The 21,938-nt window shown below is 39.8% G+C and overlaps 1 protein-coding gene across 2 annotated transcripts in view; it reads right to left on the bottom strand.

The window, feature by feature from the left end:
* Nucleotides 1-4,669: 4,669 nt before the first annotated feature.
* SPPL2A (signal peptide peptidase like 2A) overlaps nucleotides 4,670-21,938 on the bottom strand; it is a 28,979-nt gene continuing 11,710 nt past the window's right edge. The window contains exons 9-16 of one of the 2 annotated variants that reach the window (XM_063314245.1): nucleotides 21,573-21,654; nucleotides 19,908-19,982; nucleotides 17,873-17,929; nucleotides 17,508-17,561; nucleotides 16,981-17,080; nucleotides 15,267-15,344; nucleotides 14,956-15,116; nucleotides 4,670-8,531 (exon numbers count right to left, since the gene is read on the bottom strand). In XM_063314245.1, coding sequence (XP_063170315.1) covers nucleotides 8,466-8,531; nucleotides 14,956-15,116; nucleotides 15,267-15,344; nucleotides 16,981-17,080; nucleotides 17,508-17,561; nucleotides 17,873-17,929; nucleotides 19,908-19,982; nucleotides 21,573-21,654 — 673 coding nt within the window. In that variant the 3' untranslated portion in view covers nucleotides 4,670-8,465. The remainder of the gene's footprint in view (nucleotides 8,532-14,955; nucleotides 15,117-15,266; nucleotides 15,345-16,980; nucleotides 17,081-17,507; nucleotides 17,562-17,872; nucleotides 17,930-19,907; nucleotides 19,983-21,572; nucleotides 21,655-21,938) is intronic. The other variant, XM_063314246.1, reaches the window with a different exon arrangement.

Here is a 21,938-nt window from a genome sequence, read left to right as displayed (position 1 = left end):
GGAAGTGGAAGAAGACAATAGAATAGGAAGGACAAGAGACCTCTTCCAGAAAATTAGAAACATTGGAGGTAAATTCCAGGCAAAAATGGGTATGATCAAAAACAAAGATGGCAAGGACCTAACAGAAGAAGAAGAGATCAAGAAAAGGTGGCAAGAATATACAGAAGACCTGTATAGGAAGGATAACAATATCGGGGATAGCTTTGACGGTGTGGTCGGTGAGCTAGAGCCAGACATCCTGAAGAGTGAGGTTGAGTGGGCCTTAAGAAGCATTGCTAATAACAAGGCAACAGGAGACGACGGCATCCCAGCTGAACTGTTCAAAATCTTGCAAGATGATGCTGTCAAGGTAATGCATGCTATATGCCAGCAAATTTGGAAAACACAAGAATGGCCATCAGACTGGAAAAAATCAACTTATATCCCCATACCAAAAAAGGGAAACACTAAAGAATGTTCAAACTATCGAACAGTGGCACTCATTTCACATGCCAGTAAGGTAATGCTCAAGATCCTGCAAGGTAGACTTCAGCAGTTCATGGAGCGAGAATTGCCAGATGTACAAGCTGGGTTTAGAAAAGGCAGAGGAACTAGAGACCAAATTGCCAATATCCGCTGGATAATGGAAAAAGCCAGGGAGTTTCAGAAAAACATCTATTTCTGTTTTATTGACTATTCTAAAGCCTTTGACTGTGTGGACCATAACAAATTGTGGCAAGTTCTTAGTGGTATGGGGATACCAAGTCATCTTGTATGCCTCCTGAAGAATCTGTATAACGACCAAGTAGCAACAGTAAGAACAGACCACGGAACAACAGACTGGTTTAAGATTGGGAAAGGAGTACGGCAGGGCTGTATACTCTCACCCTACCTATTCAACTTGTATGCAGAACACATCATGCGACAAGCTGGCCTTGAGGAATCCAAGGCTGGAGTTAAAATCTCTGGAAGAAACATTAACAATCTCAGATATGCAGATGATACCACCTTGATGGCTGAAAGTGAAGAGGAACTGAGGAGCCTTATGATGAAGGTGAAAGAAGAAAGTGCAAAAGCTGGTTTGCAGCTAAACCTCAAAAAAACCAAGATTATGGCAACCAGCTTGATTGATAACTGGCAAATAGAGGGAGAAAATGTAGAAGCAGTGAAAGACTTTGTATTCCTAGGTGCAAAGATTACTGCAGATGCTGACTGCAGTCAGGAAATCAGAAGACGCTTAATCCTTGGAAGAAGAGCAATGACAAATCTCGATAAAATAGTTAAGAGCAGAGACATCACACTGACAACAAAGGCCCGCATAGTTAAAGCAATGGTGTTCCCTGTAGTAACATATGGCTGCGAGAGCTGGACCATAAGGAAGGCTGAGCGAAGGAAGATTGATGCTTTTGAACTGTGGTGTTGGAGGAAAATTCTGAGAGTGCCTTGGACTGCAAGAAGATCAAACCAGTCCATCCTCCAGGAAATAAAGCCAGACTGCTCACTTGAGGGAATGATATTAAAGGCAAAACTGAAATACTTTGGCCACATAATGAGAAGACAGGACACCCTGGAGAAGATGCTGATGGTAGGGAGAGTGGAAGGCAAAAGGAAGAGGGGCCGACCAAGGGCAAGATGGATGGATGATATTCTAGAGGTGACGGACTCGTCCCTGGGGGAGCTGGGGGTGTTGACCGACAGGAAGCTCTGGCGTGGGCTGGTCCATGAAGTCACGAAGAGTCGGAAGCGACTAAACGAATAAACAACAAAGCCTGTGCCTTACCAACGACACCAAACTGGCTATTGAGATATGAAATAGGGGTCTTAATTTTCAAGACGGCAGGTTCCTGTTTCATATTAGGAAAAACTTGGATACCTTCAGGCAGAAGCTGGATAGACTTTTGTCAGAGATGTCTTAGCTTGAGTGACCATATGAAGAACCTTCCGATTCAGGAGTGAACTCAACTGCTGCAAAAGATGGATCTACGTAAAGGTTTTCATGGCCATAGCTGCAGTTTCCTCTTTGAACAGAAACTGTGAATGCAGGAAAACCCTCAGGCTGCATACCAATCCTGCATGGGGAAGTGCAACTCTATCCAGGACTAAAGATGGAAAATGTGTGGGATCAAGGCAATCACTCTCAGCCAATCTGTCTTCCTAGGACCAGTGTGAAGTATGCTCCTTCCCATTCAGATCCTCACAGCTTCCAGACCTTGGAAAAAGACTTTGATAGCATCATTTGGAGGGCTTGGGGTCAAAGTGTACAACTGAGAATCATCAACCCACCAGACCAAGCCTCAGTCACATCAACAGCAGTTGCCCAGATGGAATTCAACTCTGAGCAAATCCAAGTGACTTTATCCATCAACTAACTGGCTTCAGGAGTTCCTCAGAAAACCAAGAAACTCAGAGCACCTGGGATCGATGCACAGCAAGAGGCCACATAGGAGCAATGCAATTACTCGATTTATTCCTGACAATCTTTGGTTTTGTGGTGCTTTGCTCTTTCTTTTTCTTTAAAATTGGCCTGCAGTCAACAGATCCTAAGTGCATATTTGTAAAATGATGTCTGACAGATGGAGACCAAATCAGTCCCTCTCTAGCACACATTACTTCTGTGTTCTTTGTTACTCCAGGATTAAAAACTGTTATACCTCAATCAGAACTGCAGATGGGCATGTGTGGTCCATAAAATATGCTACAGACCATTTTATTTTAAGTATCTGATATGTCCTCTTAAATAAATTGATCTCTCTCTTTCTGCCCTCCCCACTTGGGCACCTCAGAGGGAGAAACCATGTGTCCCACCACACACTTCTTTTCCTGAAGAATCAGTTGAAGAAGCCAGGCCAGGATGCCTGCTGGCTTTAGTGTTTTACAACAGACTCTTTGGGAAATTTAGCTGAATTCTTTAGCCATGGTAGTTGTGGCAAACAACCTTTCCACTGTATAACTTTCCTATTGATAGTCTGTTTCCTTTTTAAAGCTAAGAGGTATCTTTAAAGAAGAACTTCAAACACTACCCCGTGAAAAATGGAAGAATGATTCTAGTCCTTGTATTGCTTCTGTACAGCCCTTAAAACAATTTGCACTTGAAGCTAAGCTATAGGTAACTGGGGTGTGTGTGTATGTGTGTGATGACAAGAAAGGGCAAAAGCCATCACATGCATCCTGGTCATGACACCATTGCACAAATGACACAGTTTGTCATTCTGTTTGGAATAAATGGTATTAGAATGTAGATCACTTTTGTCCCTAGCACTATGAAAATGGTGTTTAGCAACGTCAGGTCTGGTACAAAGAAAACAGTTATGGAAAATAAATGGATTGATTGATTGATTGCTAATTGCTGCAAAAAGGAAGAATGTTTGAAGTCCCAGGAGACAAACTACAAAGTTTTTCAGGCAAATACTTCTATATCTGCTTCACTATGTGAAGCTCTTTCATAGGTCAAGACAGGAGGAGGTCTGTGAGTTACAGCATGAGCCAAAGAAAAATATTAGATGGTTTGTGTTAGCAAATGTGTGCACCATTTTGACTGTATGGCATTAGAAGTGCACTAGTGTGCACTCTAATATAGATCTAGATGTAGAACAGACCAGGTAGGATGGAGTTTAGTCTAATATATTTCAGCTTTAAAATGCCACTATAGTCATATACTGCTTGGTTGGTTGGCTGATTATTTATTATTGCTCATTTATATGGCTGCCCATCTTACTCAAGGTGACTCATGAACCCTAACCCAAGGTTTATTCATTTTCTCATGTTTCTGTATCAAAAGTTGAAGTCGGTCATGTTGCTTGTGTTTGCCCAACATGTTAAACCATAGTGTGGTCTCATTTTGGCTTAACGTATTATGGAAACCCAGCTAATTGTAGTTATCAATAGATTGGGGGTGAGCCTCTTTTTTGTGATGGGGGCCATGCTTAAAACAAATCATTCTCCAAGGGTCCCAGAATGCCTGGGGGTGACAACACTGGAGTGGACCATTAGAGGCCATTTGAGCAACCTTTTGAGCAGCTACCTTACTCAAGGCTTATTACCTGCCCTACAGGTAATTACAGACCTGGTCAATCATTAGGATCATCAAGAGAGGTTCCAGGAACAGCAAAGTGCTATCTGCTAGTTATTAATGGGTGATCCTTCTCTATGAACCTGACCTCTGAAGTGATCCACCCATCAAAATACAAGAAAGTATTCAATTACATGTTTTAGGCTCTGTTGAAGACCTGAACCTTTGCCCAGATATTCCTTATATGAATGATTTATGAATAGAGATTTTGCTTGTTTTTCTCCCCCCCTTTTGTTTTCATAAATAAGGTTCTATAATTTTGAATCAATTGCTTTTATTCTTACATTTTATATTGTGCACATGGCTGCAAGAGAAACAAGGAAGGGAGGGAGGAAAGTATCAAGCTACTTGGGATGTTTCATACAACATGGGGAAAAATGAACACTGAAAATTCAAGGCAGCTTCTGATGTAGAAGGTAAAATGGTATCATGGCCTAAAACCAAAATTACTAGTGTGTAAAAATCAAGCATTAAAAGGCAGAACTAAAATAAACAAAAAGTAAGAAATATGTAATGCATCCACCAGCATCTCCAAACATACGTTACTTTAAAAACTGAGAAGGAGTAAAGGTCTTTGAATAGTTTTCTAAGAAAAGCAAATGGAGACGGTTAACAGACATATTGACGTGAGCAAGGCTATACTTTAATGTGTAAACCAGACAGGAAATAACACAAGGATAATACCCCAATTATTGCTGAAAGTTTATTTGATACAAAATGTTTTTCCAAATTATAATAATCTTAGAAAACAAAAATATACAATGTTTCAGAAATAAAGCAGTAAGGAAGGTGATTATCAGAATGGATTATTGCCATAAAAGCACTATGATTAATGTTATTACTAAGGCTCTTAAAGTGAAAATGGCCAACTGAATTTTTAAGCACTTTTCGTAAGTATCCAATGCAATTCAGTGGCCACTAGTTAAAAATATCCAACTTTAAAGAATATTGTTAAATAATCCATGCAGACAGAGTTAATTTGACATTTCAAAATGAGAATCCTTGGAACATTTGTCATAATTTGAATCATACTTACTCATCTCACTCTCCAAAAAAAGCAAATGCATGTTCAGTGAATAACCTGTTAGATCAGTGTTCCTCGGCCTTAGCAACTTGAAGATGAGTGGACTTCACCCAGAATTCCCCTAGCCAGCTAGTATCATGGTATCACCAGCTGGCTGGGGGAATTCTGGGAGTTGAAGTCCACTCATCTTCAAGTTGGCTAAGGTTGAGAAACACTGTATTCCTTACAAATGTAATCCAATGAACCTTAGTCATTAAACAAGATTACATTTGACATTCCTGTACAAATAAAATTATTGATCTTTTTTTTAAAAAAAATTCCAAATTATCAAGCATAATGTAAAAAAAATAGACAAAGTCTATTCAGTTTCTAAAGTCAAGACATTTCTGGCTGTCTTTCATTCCCCCAAACCCAGCAAAATTAAACAAAACAAAAACAAAACTAAAACTAAAACCTTTTATCTACAATTTAACCTTGCCTCTTATCACATCAAAGACATTTTAAGAGAAAAGGATCTCTTTTGTGTCCATCATGTAAATTTAAGTTTCAGTTTCACTTGAGTTATTACAACCAGTGTTAAAATGGAAGTCTGTCAGTGTTTGAATTCATGTTGACTAAAGAATAATTAAGAGTAAAAAGAAAGATGGATTGTGTTGGGAATAGGATAAGAAAGCTTGGTAGTTCTTGTTTCAAGTTTTTCAGGTCTATAAACCTGATGGTCAGTCACTAATTGGATCCCTGCTCTGCATCCTTGGTTCTTTCAAATGTACAGTATCTCACATGATCAATAAGCCTTTTGACAGAAAGGACTCAGGTGATAATTAAATAAATAAAGGTCCATCAATAATGATTTTTTTTAAAAAGACAGGAAATATCCCAGCAGCATGCTCCTGTCCCTTACAAGGAAATGTATAGAAGATCCCAACGGTACAGCAAGAAAATGTAGGTCATCTTCCATTTCTTTGTCTCCTCAACAGTGAATGGAAACTCTTCTGTAAAATGGTCCAGGAAAGTCCCTGAACATAATATAATCTGCTATCTGGACTAAGGAATTGTAGCTATGATGCTTCTATCTATTCCACCTTTCATTGCCTACATCTTGGGGCATGGGAGGGAAGATCTCATGAAGACAACCTTCTTCATGTGTCTAAGTGTCACCCTAAATTAGAAATCCACACAAAATCAAAATTTTAAGTTGCTATGAGACAGCCTACAAATTTAGAGGAAATTCTTGCTTTATGGGCCCTCTTTTGTGGAGGTGACTTACAAATGTGGAACTATTAAAAAGGATAGAGGGTGCTTTTAAACTGCTTTTTAGACTTGTTCTCATTAGCTTAAATGAAGTTTAGTTTAAATGAAGTCTATTTCTCCTGAGTGAAAACATCATGAAAAACAGTTAAAAGTTTTAAAAGCTTCATCTCTTCACTTGGTCCACAAGAAAAGATCTATGCTATCTAGTTACTCCAGCTTTTCCCAACTTTATGCCTTCTAAACATGTGGGAAATACAATTCCCAGAATTCTCAACAATATTCTGGAGCTGCAGTGCTAAAGTATCTGGAAGACACCAAATGAGAAGCCTGTGTTACACTGTTGTTCTCCCATTACATCTGAACTAAGTCATTGCTAGTAGTCTTTTTTTCCCTTTTCTTTTCTTAACCACATTCCTCCCAGTATCTTTGGTTTAAAACTATGTTGCTGCTCAAACTTATGAGACGTCTGTTCATTAGCACTTCCAGAAGATGTTAAAAACAGGAAATCTATTTCAAATCAAAATACTAGTTTAATTTTTTTATTAATATTATGAACATTGCGTAAGCTTTGCACTGAGGTGTAGGTTGAAATAAAAATTCAAATAATGAGATTTGTTACAGTGATAACAATAAAAGATGAGTTAAGAATTACAATGTTAGGTATTTTTATGTATGTGTGTATGTATGTATGTATGTATATGTGTGTGTGTGTGTGTATATATATATATGTATATGTATATGTATTCCTTTCCTTTTCTTTTTGTGCTTTTCCTATTGTTTTTCTACTTAATAAAAATAAAAAATACACCAGAGTTGAACTTATTCACGGATGCTTAGAAAATGCAAAAGAAAGGAAAGCCTGGCCATCTTAATTGAGAATGAATATTCATTTAGATTTTGTAGCACTTCCTGTGTATGAGTTACTACAGTTAAGAATTACATCTCTAAGAAAAGATAACCACTATAATCAGAATTATTAGGTCCCCTACTGCATGCCTACCGAGAGCTTAAAGTTATGTTAATTCTGTCATTTCCAAGAAAGTTAGGAGAATCTACCTATCTTGCTATGTTCCCCCTCCATTTCTACCGTAGCTTCCCTTCTCAGCTGCAATCAGGGAAGAACTGAAAACAAATCCCTGATTTTGAAACTTAGAACTTTTATTAAACATATTTATGTTTAAAAGGGAAAAAGAAGTTTCTGGTTTTTGTTCCTATTTTTATCTTAAAACTCTTTTTCAATAATATTCATTAGTCCATGATGGACTAAGCGCTGGAACTCCTATTTATAACAGAAATGAGTTAACGGGCTCATCTCAGCTGACCCGTCTTCCATTGCTCATTCACTTTGTGAGTTCCTAACCCCTTACGTCTTATAGGGGTGGGGACCCTTTTTGTGCATCTTTTTCCTTCAGCCATTGAAGATGAAGAGAGTGTGACAGTGACACCTCTAGAAAATGGAAAAGGCAGGGCTGAACGTTTCAGCGTTTTTTTTTTTCATGGTTTAAGGTTTTAAAAAATGGGAATGTTGAGGCTTCAGTGCCCGTTTTCCTCTTTTGAGGGATAATCATTGGATGCGATCCAACATATATTTTGCTACCAAATATTGGCATCACCCTGGAGTTCTGGGAACTGCATTATGGGATAATGTAGTTTTGGGAAGTACAAGCATGGAATTACATGGTTGCATGTAACAGTTGCCCATCGATGCTTTCCTGTGTTTGCATAGGAACCTATGGCCCAACCAAGTTATCATCTGGCATTTTCTGCTAGCTGGGCCTCTGGTAAGACACTTGTGGTCTGTATTATTCTGCTCCAAAATGCTTCAAATAAAGTCTCAGTTGGAAAGCCTCAGATCCAGGAGCAAATTGGACAATTGATTAGAAGTACTATCTATCTCACAGGCAACAATCTTTAGAAGTGAAGCAAGGCACAGGTTTATTGAATATGGTTTAGTACCTCAAGAAATAACAGGTTCTAACAACTCTGAGAGCATCAATAGTAAACTTTTCACAAAAATATATGTGCAAGTGTAAAAAAGGCAATTCTTTTCATAATAAAGTGTATGAAATATTCCAGTTTAAAAATTAAACCAGTCTCTATTATTTGAGTAGAAAATCATAGTACGTTATTTTTGATGATGTATTATTGTCCTTCATGGTGTTCAGTGGCTTGTGTGGCATTTTCTTCATTAGAAGCAGAATTCATCACCTGAATATAAAACAAATAGTATGTTAGGAATCAAATCTCTGGTTTTCTATTTTTGCTAGGCAACTACAAGGATAATATTATAACAAATATGACAGTATTCAGCCAGGACCAAAGATAAGGAAGGTTTATCTAAGTGAACAATCAAAGCCACTGTTCAGAAGCAACACATACAAACACTAAAGTTTTGCTATTGGTTTACAAATTCATATATTTGGAAAGTGGGGGTGGAACGATTTGCACTAGAAAATTGAAAATGATCACTGATCATTTCCTCTTTTCAGGAAACCCTGGACAATAAGCTGAGCAAGAGCGTTAGATATTCTCAACCAGATACAATTTACTGTAGTTCATACACATATTTAAATCACATTTTTGGAGAGAAAATATAAGATGCTTTAAGACAGCATAAAAACAATCCATTATAGAGTAGAGAAGCCTCACTTAAAAAAATGTTGGTAGAGTCTAAAAACCAATTGATTCATAGGAAGGAAAAAAACAACGATTTGTGCTTAAAAGTCAGAAACGTAAGCTGTTGGGCTATAATACCCAAAGAAAACATAATGGTTGGATTCATATAGTACAGGAGTCAAAAAGTGGTTAGTTTGGGGCATAGGAAATTGTGTGAATTATGATTTAGTCAGTAAATCATGATTAAGCAAATGTATGAACCTGGTCAACATATTCATAAAGTATCCTCACTCTAACAAATTACATACTCTTACTATCCAACTATGAGAAAGAAAGCTGTCCATCACTCACAAAATCAGCTGCTGATATCTTAGCGTTGGAGAAAAAACCTGGGGACTTAAAAAAAACAAACACCCATAACTCCCCAGAAGGTAAAGAACCAACATACAGGTAAGTCTTTAGTTTTCTTGAAGTTGGTCAACGTTTTCTAAAAGCTAATAGGTAAAAAAGTGCTTTTCTACAATGTGTTTCTGCCAGGAAATATGAAGCCAAAGAGGGTGATTAAAAAAAAAATTCAAACAGAAAGCCACTTTCAGGCCAAACTAATAATTGGAGATGGAAGCTGAAAAAATGCTAAGCTTGTGAGGCCCGGGCAATCCAGACTGCCATACTTTTACGTTATCAATCAAAACAGTGGGACTGAGAGGGATGATCATGCATCCTTTGCTTCTGTTTTTAATGAGTTGAGTATTTTCCTGTGAGTTAATTCATATGGCTCTTTTAAGAAAGGTACACGTGCCATATGGATCTGAATCTGTAGCTCAGAGCTGGGATGTGCTGTTTATCTTAAACTGGCTCAAGACATGAGGCTAGTGTAGCCTGCAGCTGACCCACTGCAGAAATACTGGGCATCTAAGCAGATGCTGCTGGAGAGGGATAGTTCTGCTCAATCAAATGTCCAAACATTTGACCCTTAACACCCATCATCCTGTGCAGGGGGTCTCCCAAGAATGCAGCTGGAAAGGCAATCAAGGCTTTCTTTGCAACCATCACCTGTCTGATCCAACTTCATGGCTTTATTCCCTTGAGCAGGGGGGGGGGGGGAGACTAGAAAACTTCCCTGTCCTGAGGATCTCCTTGCACCAAGAGCCTCCAGGAGGGAACTAGAGGCAGTGCTCTTCAGAGGTTGGCAACAGCAACAGCCACAGGTGGGTTTCCTCCAATAAAATGCAGAGTCAACAGTGCACTTAGGGAGAATGATGCAGTTGCCTTGGGTGGCAATCCGGGACAGGCAGGCAATTATTTATTTAGGGCTGATGGTAACTGAAGTCCAGAACAGGTGGAGGACATCTGGCTGGCTGTTCCCACCTCTTGGTATTATTTACAAGGCAGCCAGCTGGCTCAAGGAGGTAGACAAAGATTCAGACAAAGCATGATTGCCTTGCTTAATGTCAGTTTCTTCTTTTATCAGCCTTTTTTTTTTTTGTAAGGTAGACACACAGCTGCTAAGTCAGAGTTTTGACAAAGACCTACATTTCTCTCCATGTCTTTTTAGTTTAGCTTCCAACACCAAATACCCTCTAGCTGGGTTGGAATTGCGATGATCAGTCGGTCCAGCCCACCATGGCCAAAAGGAAGAGGGGAAGCCTGAGGTAGTATAATTCTCCGGGTTCTCCTCACTTATCTCCCTGCTGAATGGGACTGTCTGAACAGGCCAATTACAGCAGGCTACTGCAGCTACTGTATACCCTTGACCAAAAACTGGTACACTCCTATCTAGGATGGCTGTCCTCTTCCGCAATTTTGGAAGAGATGCACATGGAGCAGTGAGGAAGGAAGGGGAAACCCACCTAGCTAGCCAGATCAGCGAAATCAACCCTGGCAATCAATGGGGTGACTGATGTCACAGCCAGATCGCCCTCGCATCTAATAGGCTACTGCAAATTTGCTTACATCTTTCAGTGTTAAGCAAATCTATCAGATATGTTGAACTTCAACCTTCTTTCCTATTTGGGTGTAAATACATTTGTATCTTTTTAGTAGTATGTTACTACTATATTGTACACCACTCAGAGTCATCACTGAGCCAGGGGGTCTTATAAACATAATAGTATAATGAAAGCAACAACCGTAACCTCAAGGAATGTTTTCCATAAGTTGCTGGAGAAAAATAGCATCCCAGCCCAGAAAAAGATCCATGGAAAAGAAATTCAGGTGAGTGTTGCACCAAGCTGAAGGACAGGGCAAAAAGGTCGAGTGAGAAATTTGGCACTGATCCCATTCACGGACAGAAGGCTGGAGTCTGATTCTGCCCCCGTCAAGAACCAAACAAAGTGCAGATTGAAAAACCATGCTGCCAACTCAAGCCAAGAGTAAACACAGGTAGGCAGGAAGATGAAGAGGCAAGTGTTAAACATTCAAGCAGTGTGCAATTTTTGTTTGCTAGCTGGCTCCATCAACTCAAACACAGACACACTTGTGGGGAGGGGGGCGGAGAGGGAGGCAGCATTCCTCTTGATTCAGCAACCTCGGAGCTCAGCATATGCAAATGCCACAGGCTTGTAAAAGCATCCAATGCAACTTCTGAATGGTAAAATCAGCATCCAAGAATATGTTACAGTTGTTACGGCTGGCAAAGACAGGTATGGAAATCTGCTGCAAATAATAGCTGACATTTCAAAGAGGCCAGAGGAAGCTGGCTAGGGTTTTCAAGTCCCCAGTACACTTCATTGTCCTTTTCCATGACCAGCAGAAATAAAATAAAAACAAAATGTACTTATTCATTCAATTTATCCCCTGCCTTTCTACTACAGGTGTACTTAAGGCAGTATGAGCATGAAAGCTGCACAATTTATATATGACGTAGAGCTGAACGGAAGTTTCTAGAGGGACAGAAAAATATCTAGTGTACTTACTTCTATTTAAGGACCGAGCCCATAAAAATATAGATTATTTTTATAACATTTTCTAAGCTGTGGTTTCTTTGGCTGATTCAGCATTTGTCATCATTGCTAAGACTAAAATGGGTGGATGGAAAAACACAAGCTGGCAAGACATTGTGATTCAGCTTTAACTGTGCAACGGGTTCCAAAGATCTGAAAGCAGATTTCTGGAAACCCCACAAAGACCCTAATCAGATTTATCTGCATGCCTAACTAGAAACAAGATCAAGCTGCAAGCTCCAAATTCCTTCACTTTATGCAACTGTAATTTAGGAAAAAGAATGCAACAATTAAAAGGCAATGGTATATTGCTTCAAATATCAAGATCTGTGCTATATTAAGATTTCTGAAACTATTTCACAAGGGATGCTGTTAATCACGTCACTGTTTAGTAACAGCAAACATGTTAGGTATTTTTTCAAAAACCTGGTTGGGTACAAAATTTATTCAGAAATGGCACCACAAGATTGCTCACTGCACTTCGTTGCCAAGACCTGTTTGCTTCTCAAATGCAATGAGAACAAAACAACTAAGTTTTCTCCAGGGAGCAATTCTTTTAGAAATCTCCTCTGGCAAATGAGCATTAATTTGAGTGCAGGTAACTTGGAAGTTGGAGCAGAGTATAAAATAAGACTCGAGGGTTTCCCACCCAGCAAATCTGGATGTAGTACCTGACAGTTATTCTGGTGGCTTTTGCCCCTGTTCTTATTTAAAGGTTTCACCACTTAGTGTTGAATGTTAATAGCTGGCTGAATCACACAGCCTGAACTTACAGAAAACGAAGTGTGGATTTTTTCCCCCTTTTTCTTTAAGTGCAAGGTAGATAGGATAAAAAGAATTCTTGCCACTGAGGACACAAAGATTAGACTAAAGGTCTCATCCATCTGAGCCCAACGTTTGAACTGCCTTCAAATTCTCGTATTGTGAGTTGGAATTCTCATTCCAGACTAAGTCATGCTGACACAAAGATCCAAAGTTCAAAGCAATTTAAATCCTTGCTTGGCGAGAAAAGCGTATGAAACTATTGCTATCGCAACCTAAGTACTTCTAAATAATGAAACGTGTAATTTGAGATATGAGTAGTCTTTTGTTACTTTAGAAGTTGAACTGGAGTATGAAGGCTAGGGGAGTCCCATTTGAAATACGCTGATTCTGAATTCCATTTTTACCGTTTATTTCCTAGGCCCATCCTTTGCAAATGGCTTGGGAAGCTGAGCCCACGTGAGACTAGAAAAGAGGCACAAAGTACATATTGGATTAAGCTGCACTTCTCTGTTTCCTATGGCAATGATTGGCTCCCCAACTGATAAAGATTCAGAAGACCACTGTGTAAACATTTCAGCAGCACGCTCCTCCATTATCAGTGAACAAACTGGGAGTTCACCAGTTCACAGAAAGGCAGCTAAAAAGAAAACAAAGAGACCTCTGCCCACATGAATTTTGGGAATATATTAGCTTGGTTCTGTTAGTGGAATTCTTGTGAATTCTGTCCATCTCAATCAATCTTGCCAAAGGGTGCCAAAATTGTGCATCGAAAAGAATCGCTTCCAGTTTTGGGCAGATGCCAAACAGCCTGATACCCATGGTAGCATCAAAAGCAGGACCAATTATCAGATAACCTTAATATATTTGATGTCACATCTTATTGCTGATTTGGTTTTGGTTAAGATAGAATGTAATTCTGTCTCTGCTTCCTCTTTTCACCATTTCCCTTTTTCTCTTTTCTTCTCCCCACCCACTACAGCTGGGTAGACTTCATATGTACAGGATATATAAATTATACTTGGTGCATCTAACGAAGTGGACTATGACCCACAAAAGCTCATGCTGCAAGCAACTTGTCAGCCTTTAACCTGATTGCTTTCAAATCAGAAGAGAGAACCATTTTGAACGTCTTAACCACTATACCTGTGTAACTGACCCACATCAAGGGTGCACATCAGTTTGAAAATCCCATCCACGTCCTGCAGGGAGTGTCAAGGAAGTAGGTGGAGACTGGGGAAGGTGGCAAAGAGCTGGAGAAGAGGATGAAAGCAGGTTGGACAGGATCAAGCAGAGCTGAGTAGTGCAAAGGAAGGCTGGGTAACAGCAAATGAGATGGAGAATGGTTGGGCAGGGATTAGGGAGTCCAATGCAGGGGGCTCCCCAAAAAGTGGTTTGGGTGAAGGCAACATCTTGGATGGGGACATCATAGAACAGCCAAGCCAATAGGCAGATACACAAGGAAGCACAGAAGCAAAGCAGTTGAGGACATGGAAAGAGGAAGCAGACAGGAGAAGGGAGTCAGATACACTGAGAGAAAAACCAGGCAGGCATGGAGAAAAATAAAGTGGAGGGCGGGCAGGGAATACAGGATCCAGGAGGTGTCAGAGGGAAGGGGGCAAAGGCCATTGCAAACTGGCTCTGACCCTCTCAGGCCAAAAGGTCAAACTTTCTGCCTTCCTGGCCTACTTCAGAAGAGATTCTCTTTCAGCAAGGTATTTCCCCCAGTGAGGGGGAGATGGGCGGTGATAAAAATTTGATAAATAAATAAAATAAATATTTAGTGAAGATTTATTCTGTTTACTCCTCGATTATTGAGAGCCAGTTTGGTATAGTGGGTTAAGGCACCAGGATAGAAACCGGGAGACTGTGAGATCTAGTTCTTCCTTGGGCACAAAGCCAGCTGGACGACTTGGGGCCGGTCCTCCTCTTGCAGCCCTAAGAAAGCAGCACCAGCAAAACACTTCCAGAAATGTTGCCAAGGGACTTGTCCAGGCCATTGCCAGGAGTCAAGACTGACTTGAAGGCACACACACTACTAGGCTGATACCTTGCTTTTTCTCCAGGGCTCAAGGCAGCATACATAGCACCCCTCCCTCCAAATATTAGTCCTACAACAACAGTCTTGTGAGATGCGTTGGACTAAGGGGCATTGAGTAGGTTAGCATCAGACAGGGAGTGATCACAGCCAAGAGTGACCTTGCACCTGAACTCCCCAATCCACGTCCAACAGCTAACCTGCTTTGGCCACTCTGGATCTCACCGAAGAGCAAGCAACATCTGCCTGCAGAACCGAAAAGGTCTCTCCTCACCTGATAGCTGTTACCATTCCAGAATTTTTTCATCTCTTTGCGGTACAAGGCAACCAGGGTACAAGCTATGAGCGTGCACGGCACTAAATAGAGAAGAGCTGGTTGCGGCATCTTCATAAATATCAGACACAAGAAGGTGATCAACATGCCGACACCATAAGCTGCAGAACAAGGCAAACATTAAAAATAAAAAGAAAGAGAAAGAAGAAAGTCACTGGATGTTGCAGATTTTTACACTCCTTGGTTTAGGCTAGGCACAGTAGATACAACTGCCAATACCGTTTTTCAAAATCATTATTGGGATAGATTACCTATGGTGCAGCAAATGAAATACACAGAGGAAGAGCTTGTCTGAACATCAAATCTGTGACAGTACGCAACCAGGAGACCTTTAAAAGACACCCAAAATGAAAGAGAGGTCAGAGGTATTTTGTCAGGAAGAAAACAAAGCCATCCAAACAACCATCTCCGCTATCCCACACTACTATGCGCACTTTCAACAGGAGGTTGAATTATGGGGATTGAGTATGGGTTCTGTTCCTTTCTTTGCATAGCCCCCCCTAACTTCTGCTTTAGAGAGGGGGCTGTGATTGGCTGTTCTGCACGTGGGGCTCCACAATGGGAGGCAAGTGACAAGACATACATGAAGTCACCACACAAATGACATGACTCATTTACTTGTGTCAGATGTCAGAATGCTAATAGGTACTGGTGGTGTTTGATGATGATGTTGTGTGGGTGTCACTATTTTGGCGTCGCTGAGTTGGCTATAGATGCCACTGCCCCTCCAGTCTTTGTATCCCACCCCATAACCCAAGTCTCAGCACAGAATCTCTCTCTAGTCCACGGCCCTTGTCTCCACCATGTGAGCACATCCTTGCACCTCAAATCATGGAATGAGCACAAGAGGATGAGGAGGGGCTGCTCCATTTGAGTGGCCATTAGGAAGAACACCAAGGAAAGCTGCACTTTGGACTTCAACACTTCTAATTATAGGGAGGCACAATGGACTCCTCTTTATTTCTGACAGCCCTTTCAACTACTGGTTTAGAAACTGACCAGGAGATGAAAAATGGAGATAAGCATTAATATAATGACTGAAGCTTGGGAAAGCTACAAGTTTCATTATGCACCCTCAACTTCCGTCCCTCCCAGAATTTTAACACAGGGACTATGACTGCTTGTGAACAATCCTGGAGTAAGCAATTGCTTTGTATGTGGATTTTGGGAGGAAGGGGAGGACCAGATAGCACTAGCCTCTATTTCTAATTTCCCACATTTGCACTGCTTCTTCTGCCTTTCCTGCCTTTCCAAAGGGAAGAAAAAACATTGAGAGAAGATAAATGTTTCATGTTGAGAATGCTATGAGCCTTCTCCCAACTACTCATATGCAGAGGCCTGGACAGAAAATTAGGACCTATGAAGCTTATTTCCTTGGCAGGGTGCCCCACAGAATTCTATGGGTTATATTTAGCTATATTAGAATTAATTCTGCCGATAACGTGTTACCATCATTTTTATACTTAATGGGAAAAAACAGGGAAGCAAGAAGAATATACTCAGTCTCTCTCTTACATACAATATACAGTAGACTCTCAGTTGACCAGAACTCAAGCAACCGGCACTCTCAAGCAACGGGCACAAAAATTGAACCGGAAAAAAACCAGCACTCTCAAGCAACCAGAAAACAAAAACCGGCACTCTCAAGCAACTGGCAAAAAAAATCTGTATCTCTCTGCTGCCATCTAGTGGGTATTAGGGTTTAATAGTAACTCTCAAGCAACCAGAAATTACATTTAGCCGGCATCCACCAATCCCCATGGATGCCGGTTAGCTGAGACTCTACTGTACGTAAATGTATAGTGTGTGTGTGTGTGTGTGTGTACACAAAATGGTTTAGAAACTTACAAATTTGCAGTATATGGACCTAAAAAGTCTCACACAGCCGTTATGTGAAAACGTCTTTCCCTGTGTTGCCCATATTATGATGGTGAAAAAGACACCATGGCTGAAAGAGAAACTTACCTGGCACAACAATATCACCAAATCCAAGTAATGAAAATGGTCTCATACACAACGTTGCTGGTGACCATTCCATCCTGGGCACCTTGAAGACCACAGGCAACTGAAAAACAGTGTTTTGAAACCCCCCTGTAAGACCAATCCAAAGGATCTTTCACAAAAAATAGATTTAAATTGTATCAGAACCATTTACTCATCTAGTTTATGCAGAACTTGTTATGAAGGACCTACATAAGAAAACAGTAACCAAGATGCAGAGTGTTGTAAAGGTATGACCAGACACAAAAGCCACGGAGAAAACACCTGAATATAGCAGACAGACACCACAGACATATGATTCATAAAATGCACCACACGAGGCAAGAAAAAGATTTTAGCCTAATCAAAATTGGTTGGGCAACACTTAGATCCAGACCCTGAAGAAATAAACGTGGAGAGGACAGAGAATTAGGTTTCCCCTCCCAAAGGCTATTCTTTTGCAAAGGAGGCTATTTAAAATCCAGTGAATGTATCTTAAACACAATCCTTACTTTCTCATGAGGAGCTGACTGCTCAGCAGAGGCATCCACCAAGTTTCCATCACTCTAGGATCAAACCCAAGTCAACAAGCTTTAATACTTGGAAAAAAAAATTAAAAATGGCTACATTTTGTAAGCACGCTATATCAGAATATTAAGGGCACTATCCGGGCAAACTGCATCACTGGAGGAAAAAGACATGCCCTGCATTAGCTTTCTCTCACCAAGAGTCCAAGAGGTCTCAAAATGGTGCTTTTGGCCAGGATTGTATGCTTGTGTAAATTGAGTGCAATCAGAGATAGGAAAACTCATCAATATTATAATACCCAAACTGTGCAGACAGAAGCTACTGTTGTTTCAAAAGATAATAAGCTTACCTTCTCACTGCTTTCAAAAGGCCCTGCTGCAACTTCAACCATGATGCTTTCCCCACTCTGAAAGTTTGAAAAAGAAGAAGGATGCTGAATCATTCATTTTGGAAGTACGGGGACTTCAATATTAGGCATTTAAAACTGAACATAGTTTAGTTTTAGTTTTATTTAGCACATAGTATAGTTTGGCCAGGACATTCCCTGGCAAAGTCAAATAAAACAGAATGAATGAGGAACCAGAACTGTTCATAATCCAATATAGTGTACAAGTTAACATGAGATGATGGCTCTAAAAAAAGCAAGCCCAGACCAAAGTTGGTAACACAGTTGGTTTTGTCTGATTTACAGCAGCTAGGTCAATTTTGCTGCAAGTATAATTATTTCAAGAGTTTGTTAGAAACAAGCATCAAGCCAGGCCAATTTAATGCAATTTCATCAGGTCATAAAACTCAACGCACGTACACCAAACACAGAGAAGGACATAAAGCCTAAGGATGTTTCAAAATTAAATAAGCAGAAGGCAAAAAGACTACATATGCAAATGTTTGCACAATCCATAAAATAAATAATGGGGTTTTAGTCTCTGTATTTTGAGAATTCGACTACTGAGCCTGGAATAAATTGTTTGGAATATTTAAAAGTTCTGGAATTAAGTGTTTGGAATATTATGTGGTTCACTCCATCTAGACCTTATTTTAATTTAACGGCATCACAGTGCCACACAAAGGCATCCGGTGGCATTGAACAACAGCCAAAGTTCCACTGCTTCATCTTCTTACTCTACATCAGGTATGAATCAGATTAAATCAGTGCGTGAGACACCTAACTTTTAATTATTAAAATCCAAGCTAGCTTTCTCAGTGAGACAGTTCTGTTCTAAATTCAGGCTATTTGTGAGAGAGTCAGTTCTCATCCTAATAAAAGGAACAGCAGTTACGGGAAGAATGAAAAGATGCAAACTGATCTGGTTTCACAAAAGAGGCAAGTCACCTCCCTCTGTATGGAGAAAGCATGAGAAAACAAGTTCTGTGGGCCTCAATTACCTATATATACATCTCTCATTTGAAAGCAGAGTTCTCACTGAATTCTTATTCTCATTAAAATACCCTTATTCTTCCTTCTAAGAAATCATCATAGCTTTTACAGGTAGTCCTCGACTTATGACCATTTGTTTAGCGACTGTTCAGTTACGAGGGCACTGGGAAAAGTGACTTGTGACCGGTCCTCACACTTACGCCCATTGCAGTGTCCCCATGGTCACATGATCAAAATTCAGGTGCTTGGCAACTGGCATGTCTTTACAACAGCTGCAGCATCCCGGGGTCATGTGATCACCATTTGCGACCTTCCCAGCCAGCCTCTGACAAGCAAAATCAATGGGGAACTGCATGATGTGATTTGCTTAACGACTGCCACAAAAAATGTCATAAAATTGGGTGCAGTCATGTAATGTGTCATTTAACAACCACACCGCTTAACGATGAATTTTCCGGTCTCTATTGTGGTCGTAAGTCGAGGACTACCTGTATATTCTTGTTCCAGGATTAACTGTTTCCTATCCAGTTGGCAAGGAGCAATCTAACAATTTAACGTCCATCTTTCCCTTTGAGCTTCATTGTCATTCTTCTGACTATCTCAATTTGACCATGATGCTTCTGAACATTAAAGCTGAAGCTACAACACAGTGACTTTCCATTTCCTTTCTGGGTCGTTTATAATTCCACTGTGTCTTCAAGAAAGGCATACTCTCTTTCTAATTGAACTGCAATTCTCAAGGCAAAGAACAGTATTTTGAAAAAAAAATACAAAACATTCCTTCTTTGAATGTATCTGACTAACAAGGACCACCTATGAGGTTTTCTAGCCAAGTAGAAGCAGATAAACCTCTGACGAGGAATAAATGTCAAGGCCGTCAAAATGTTGGACTTGTACCCTTGAAACTTTCACTGTATTAGAGCATGTGGTTCATAAAAACAGTACGTCAAAAAATCGAAAACCCTCTGCATGATTAAAATAATGGTTATAAAACCCGTATACTTACTTTTGTAATGAATGGTGTGATGAAGACAAAAAATACATCATATAAAAGAAGGAGACCTAGAAGAATCACACATGACTAGAGAACAAAGAACAGATGTTTATTTTAAAAAAAACAACAAAATGTATGCAGTACCCTTTCAGACTTCAACAAAATAATGAAAGAAATTGATTTCATATTTCAGACTCTTTTTCTTTTCTATGGTCTTTTTAGTAGTGGTCTTAAACAGAAGTACGAATTTTTTGGCCGCTGGGTAAACCCATTAATTTCCCTGAGCATTCAGTCAAGGCTATCTTGCCCCAACGCTTTCGGTGGGTCGACTGCAAGTACAATTCAGTCTAGATCTAGTCCAAAGATTGTGGTTCAGTAAAAACAATCAAAAGACAGATTCCATAGCCCATTCATTTTCAGAAAAGGAAATATTAAAAGATTAATCTATTATTTATGTTGTTGTTTTTAAAAAAAAAAATCCAACACATTCCTGCTATCACTTTTCAAATCTACGTTCAGGTCTTCAAGTCAAAATTAGAAGTTTAATTTTTGCCCTTATAACTGCTATGTTCATTATTTTAATATAATCCAATTATTATATCCTTTTCTTTTTGATGTCTATAAATAACAGTTGAACACACACTTCTTTCCCCAGCCCAACGCCTTGCAGATGTGTTGGCTCCATTTCCAATCAGCCTGTCTGTCTAAGGAACAAGAACAGCTGAAATCCAGCACCTCTGCTATTAACATGTAACATTTTTCAAGGAAATTAACTGTAATGTTTCCAAAATTCAAGAAATAATTGAATCCTTAATACATTTTTTTCTAGGGGGACAAAAAAGATGGTGGGCACAAGTTTAAGAAAGCAACTTAAATTTGTACAGGATCAGATTGAAGCTGAAGGCTTACTCGTTACCTTCTGTTCTTCCCCACTTCTGGTGCTAACCATGATGAAATAGAAGGCAACTGCAAACCATGGTTAACCAATAAATTATAATTAATACTAAACACAGTCATGAAAACACATGAGCCTATACAGGTAGTCCTCACTTAACAACCATTTGTTTAGTGATGGTTCAAATTTACAATGCTGCTGGAAAAACCAACTTATGACCGGTCCTCACGCTTACGACTATCGCAGCATGCCCGTGGTCACGTGATCACAGTTTGGGCACTTGGCAACCGGTTCACATTTATGACCTTTGCAGCATTCTGTGGTCACACGATCGCCATTTTCGACCTTTCTGGCTGGCTTCTGGCAAGCAAAATCAATTGGGAACCACATGATTCACTTAACGACCACATGGTTCACTTAACGCCCGCAGTGATTTGCTTAACAATCACCTCAAAAAAGGTCATAAAATTGGGTTGGATTTGCTTAATGACCACTTTGCTTAGCAACCAAAATTCCGGTCCCAGTTGTGGTCGTTAAGCAAGGACTACCTGTAATTCATGTCCAACCCTCAGGTCACAATCTGGAGGACTGTCCCATCTGAACTAGAGCACCCAAGACCCTTTTCAACATAGATGGCTCAGAAGAGGAGAATCTTACTTGGGGAGAATCTTCAAGAGCTGCTCTATTAGACAAAACTTAAGGCTACATCTTTGGGATACCTCCCTTTCCTTCACTCTATAATTTGCTGTGTTCATATATTTTAGCTAAATAAGTTACTGTACCTTGAAGTTGGGCATTTTGAGTGTTCTAATAAAGTTCAGACAGAAAGAAATTCCCATGATATTTTGTAAAATCCAAGCCCAGCTAAAATAAAAATAAATAGGTTATGTTTAAGCACAGGAACAAGAACACTACACAGACTTGTTTAAACTTAAGCTATAATCTTCAACACACTTAATAACGGATAAAGTCCCACTGAGTATAATGGCACAGGCACAAGACTTTGGCCATTTTTAATTTCTATTTTCTAAACTTGTTTTGTTTCTCTTAAAAAATTCTTTGGATTCTTTTAGATTCGCAGCTCTCTTTTTAGGGAGAGGAGGGGAAGTGATGTCATAGCAGAGGCATCCATAGGGGAGGGGAAGGGA

This window comes from Candoia aspera, chromosome 13 (genome assembly GCF_035149785.1).
Source record: "Candoia aspera isolate rCanAsp1 chromosome 13, rCanAsp1.hap2, whole genome shotgun sequence".
In the NCBI taxonomy this organism is placed as follows: Eukaryota; Metazoa; Chordata; class Lepidosauria; order Squamata; family Boidae; genus Candoia; species Candoia aspera.
The sequence above is the reverse complement of the archived record's forward strand: the minus strand, read 5'-3'. Positions and strand labels throughout refer to the sequence as shown.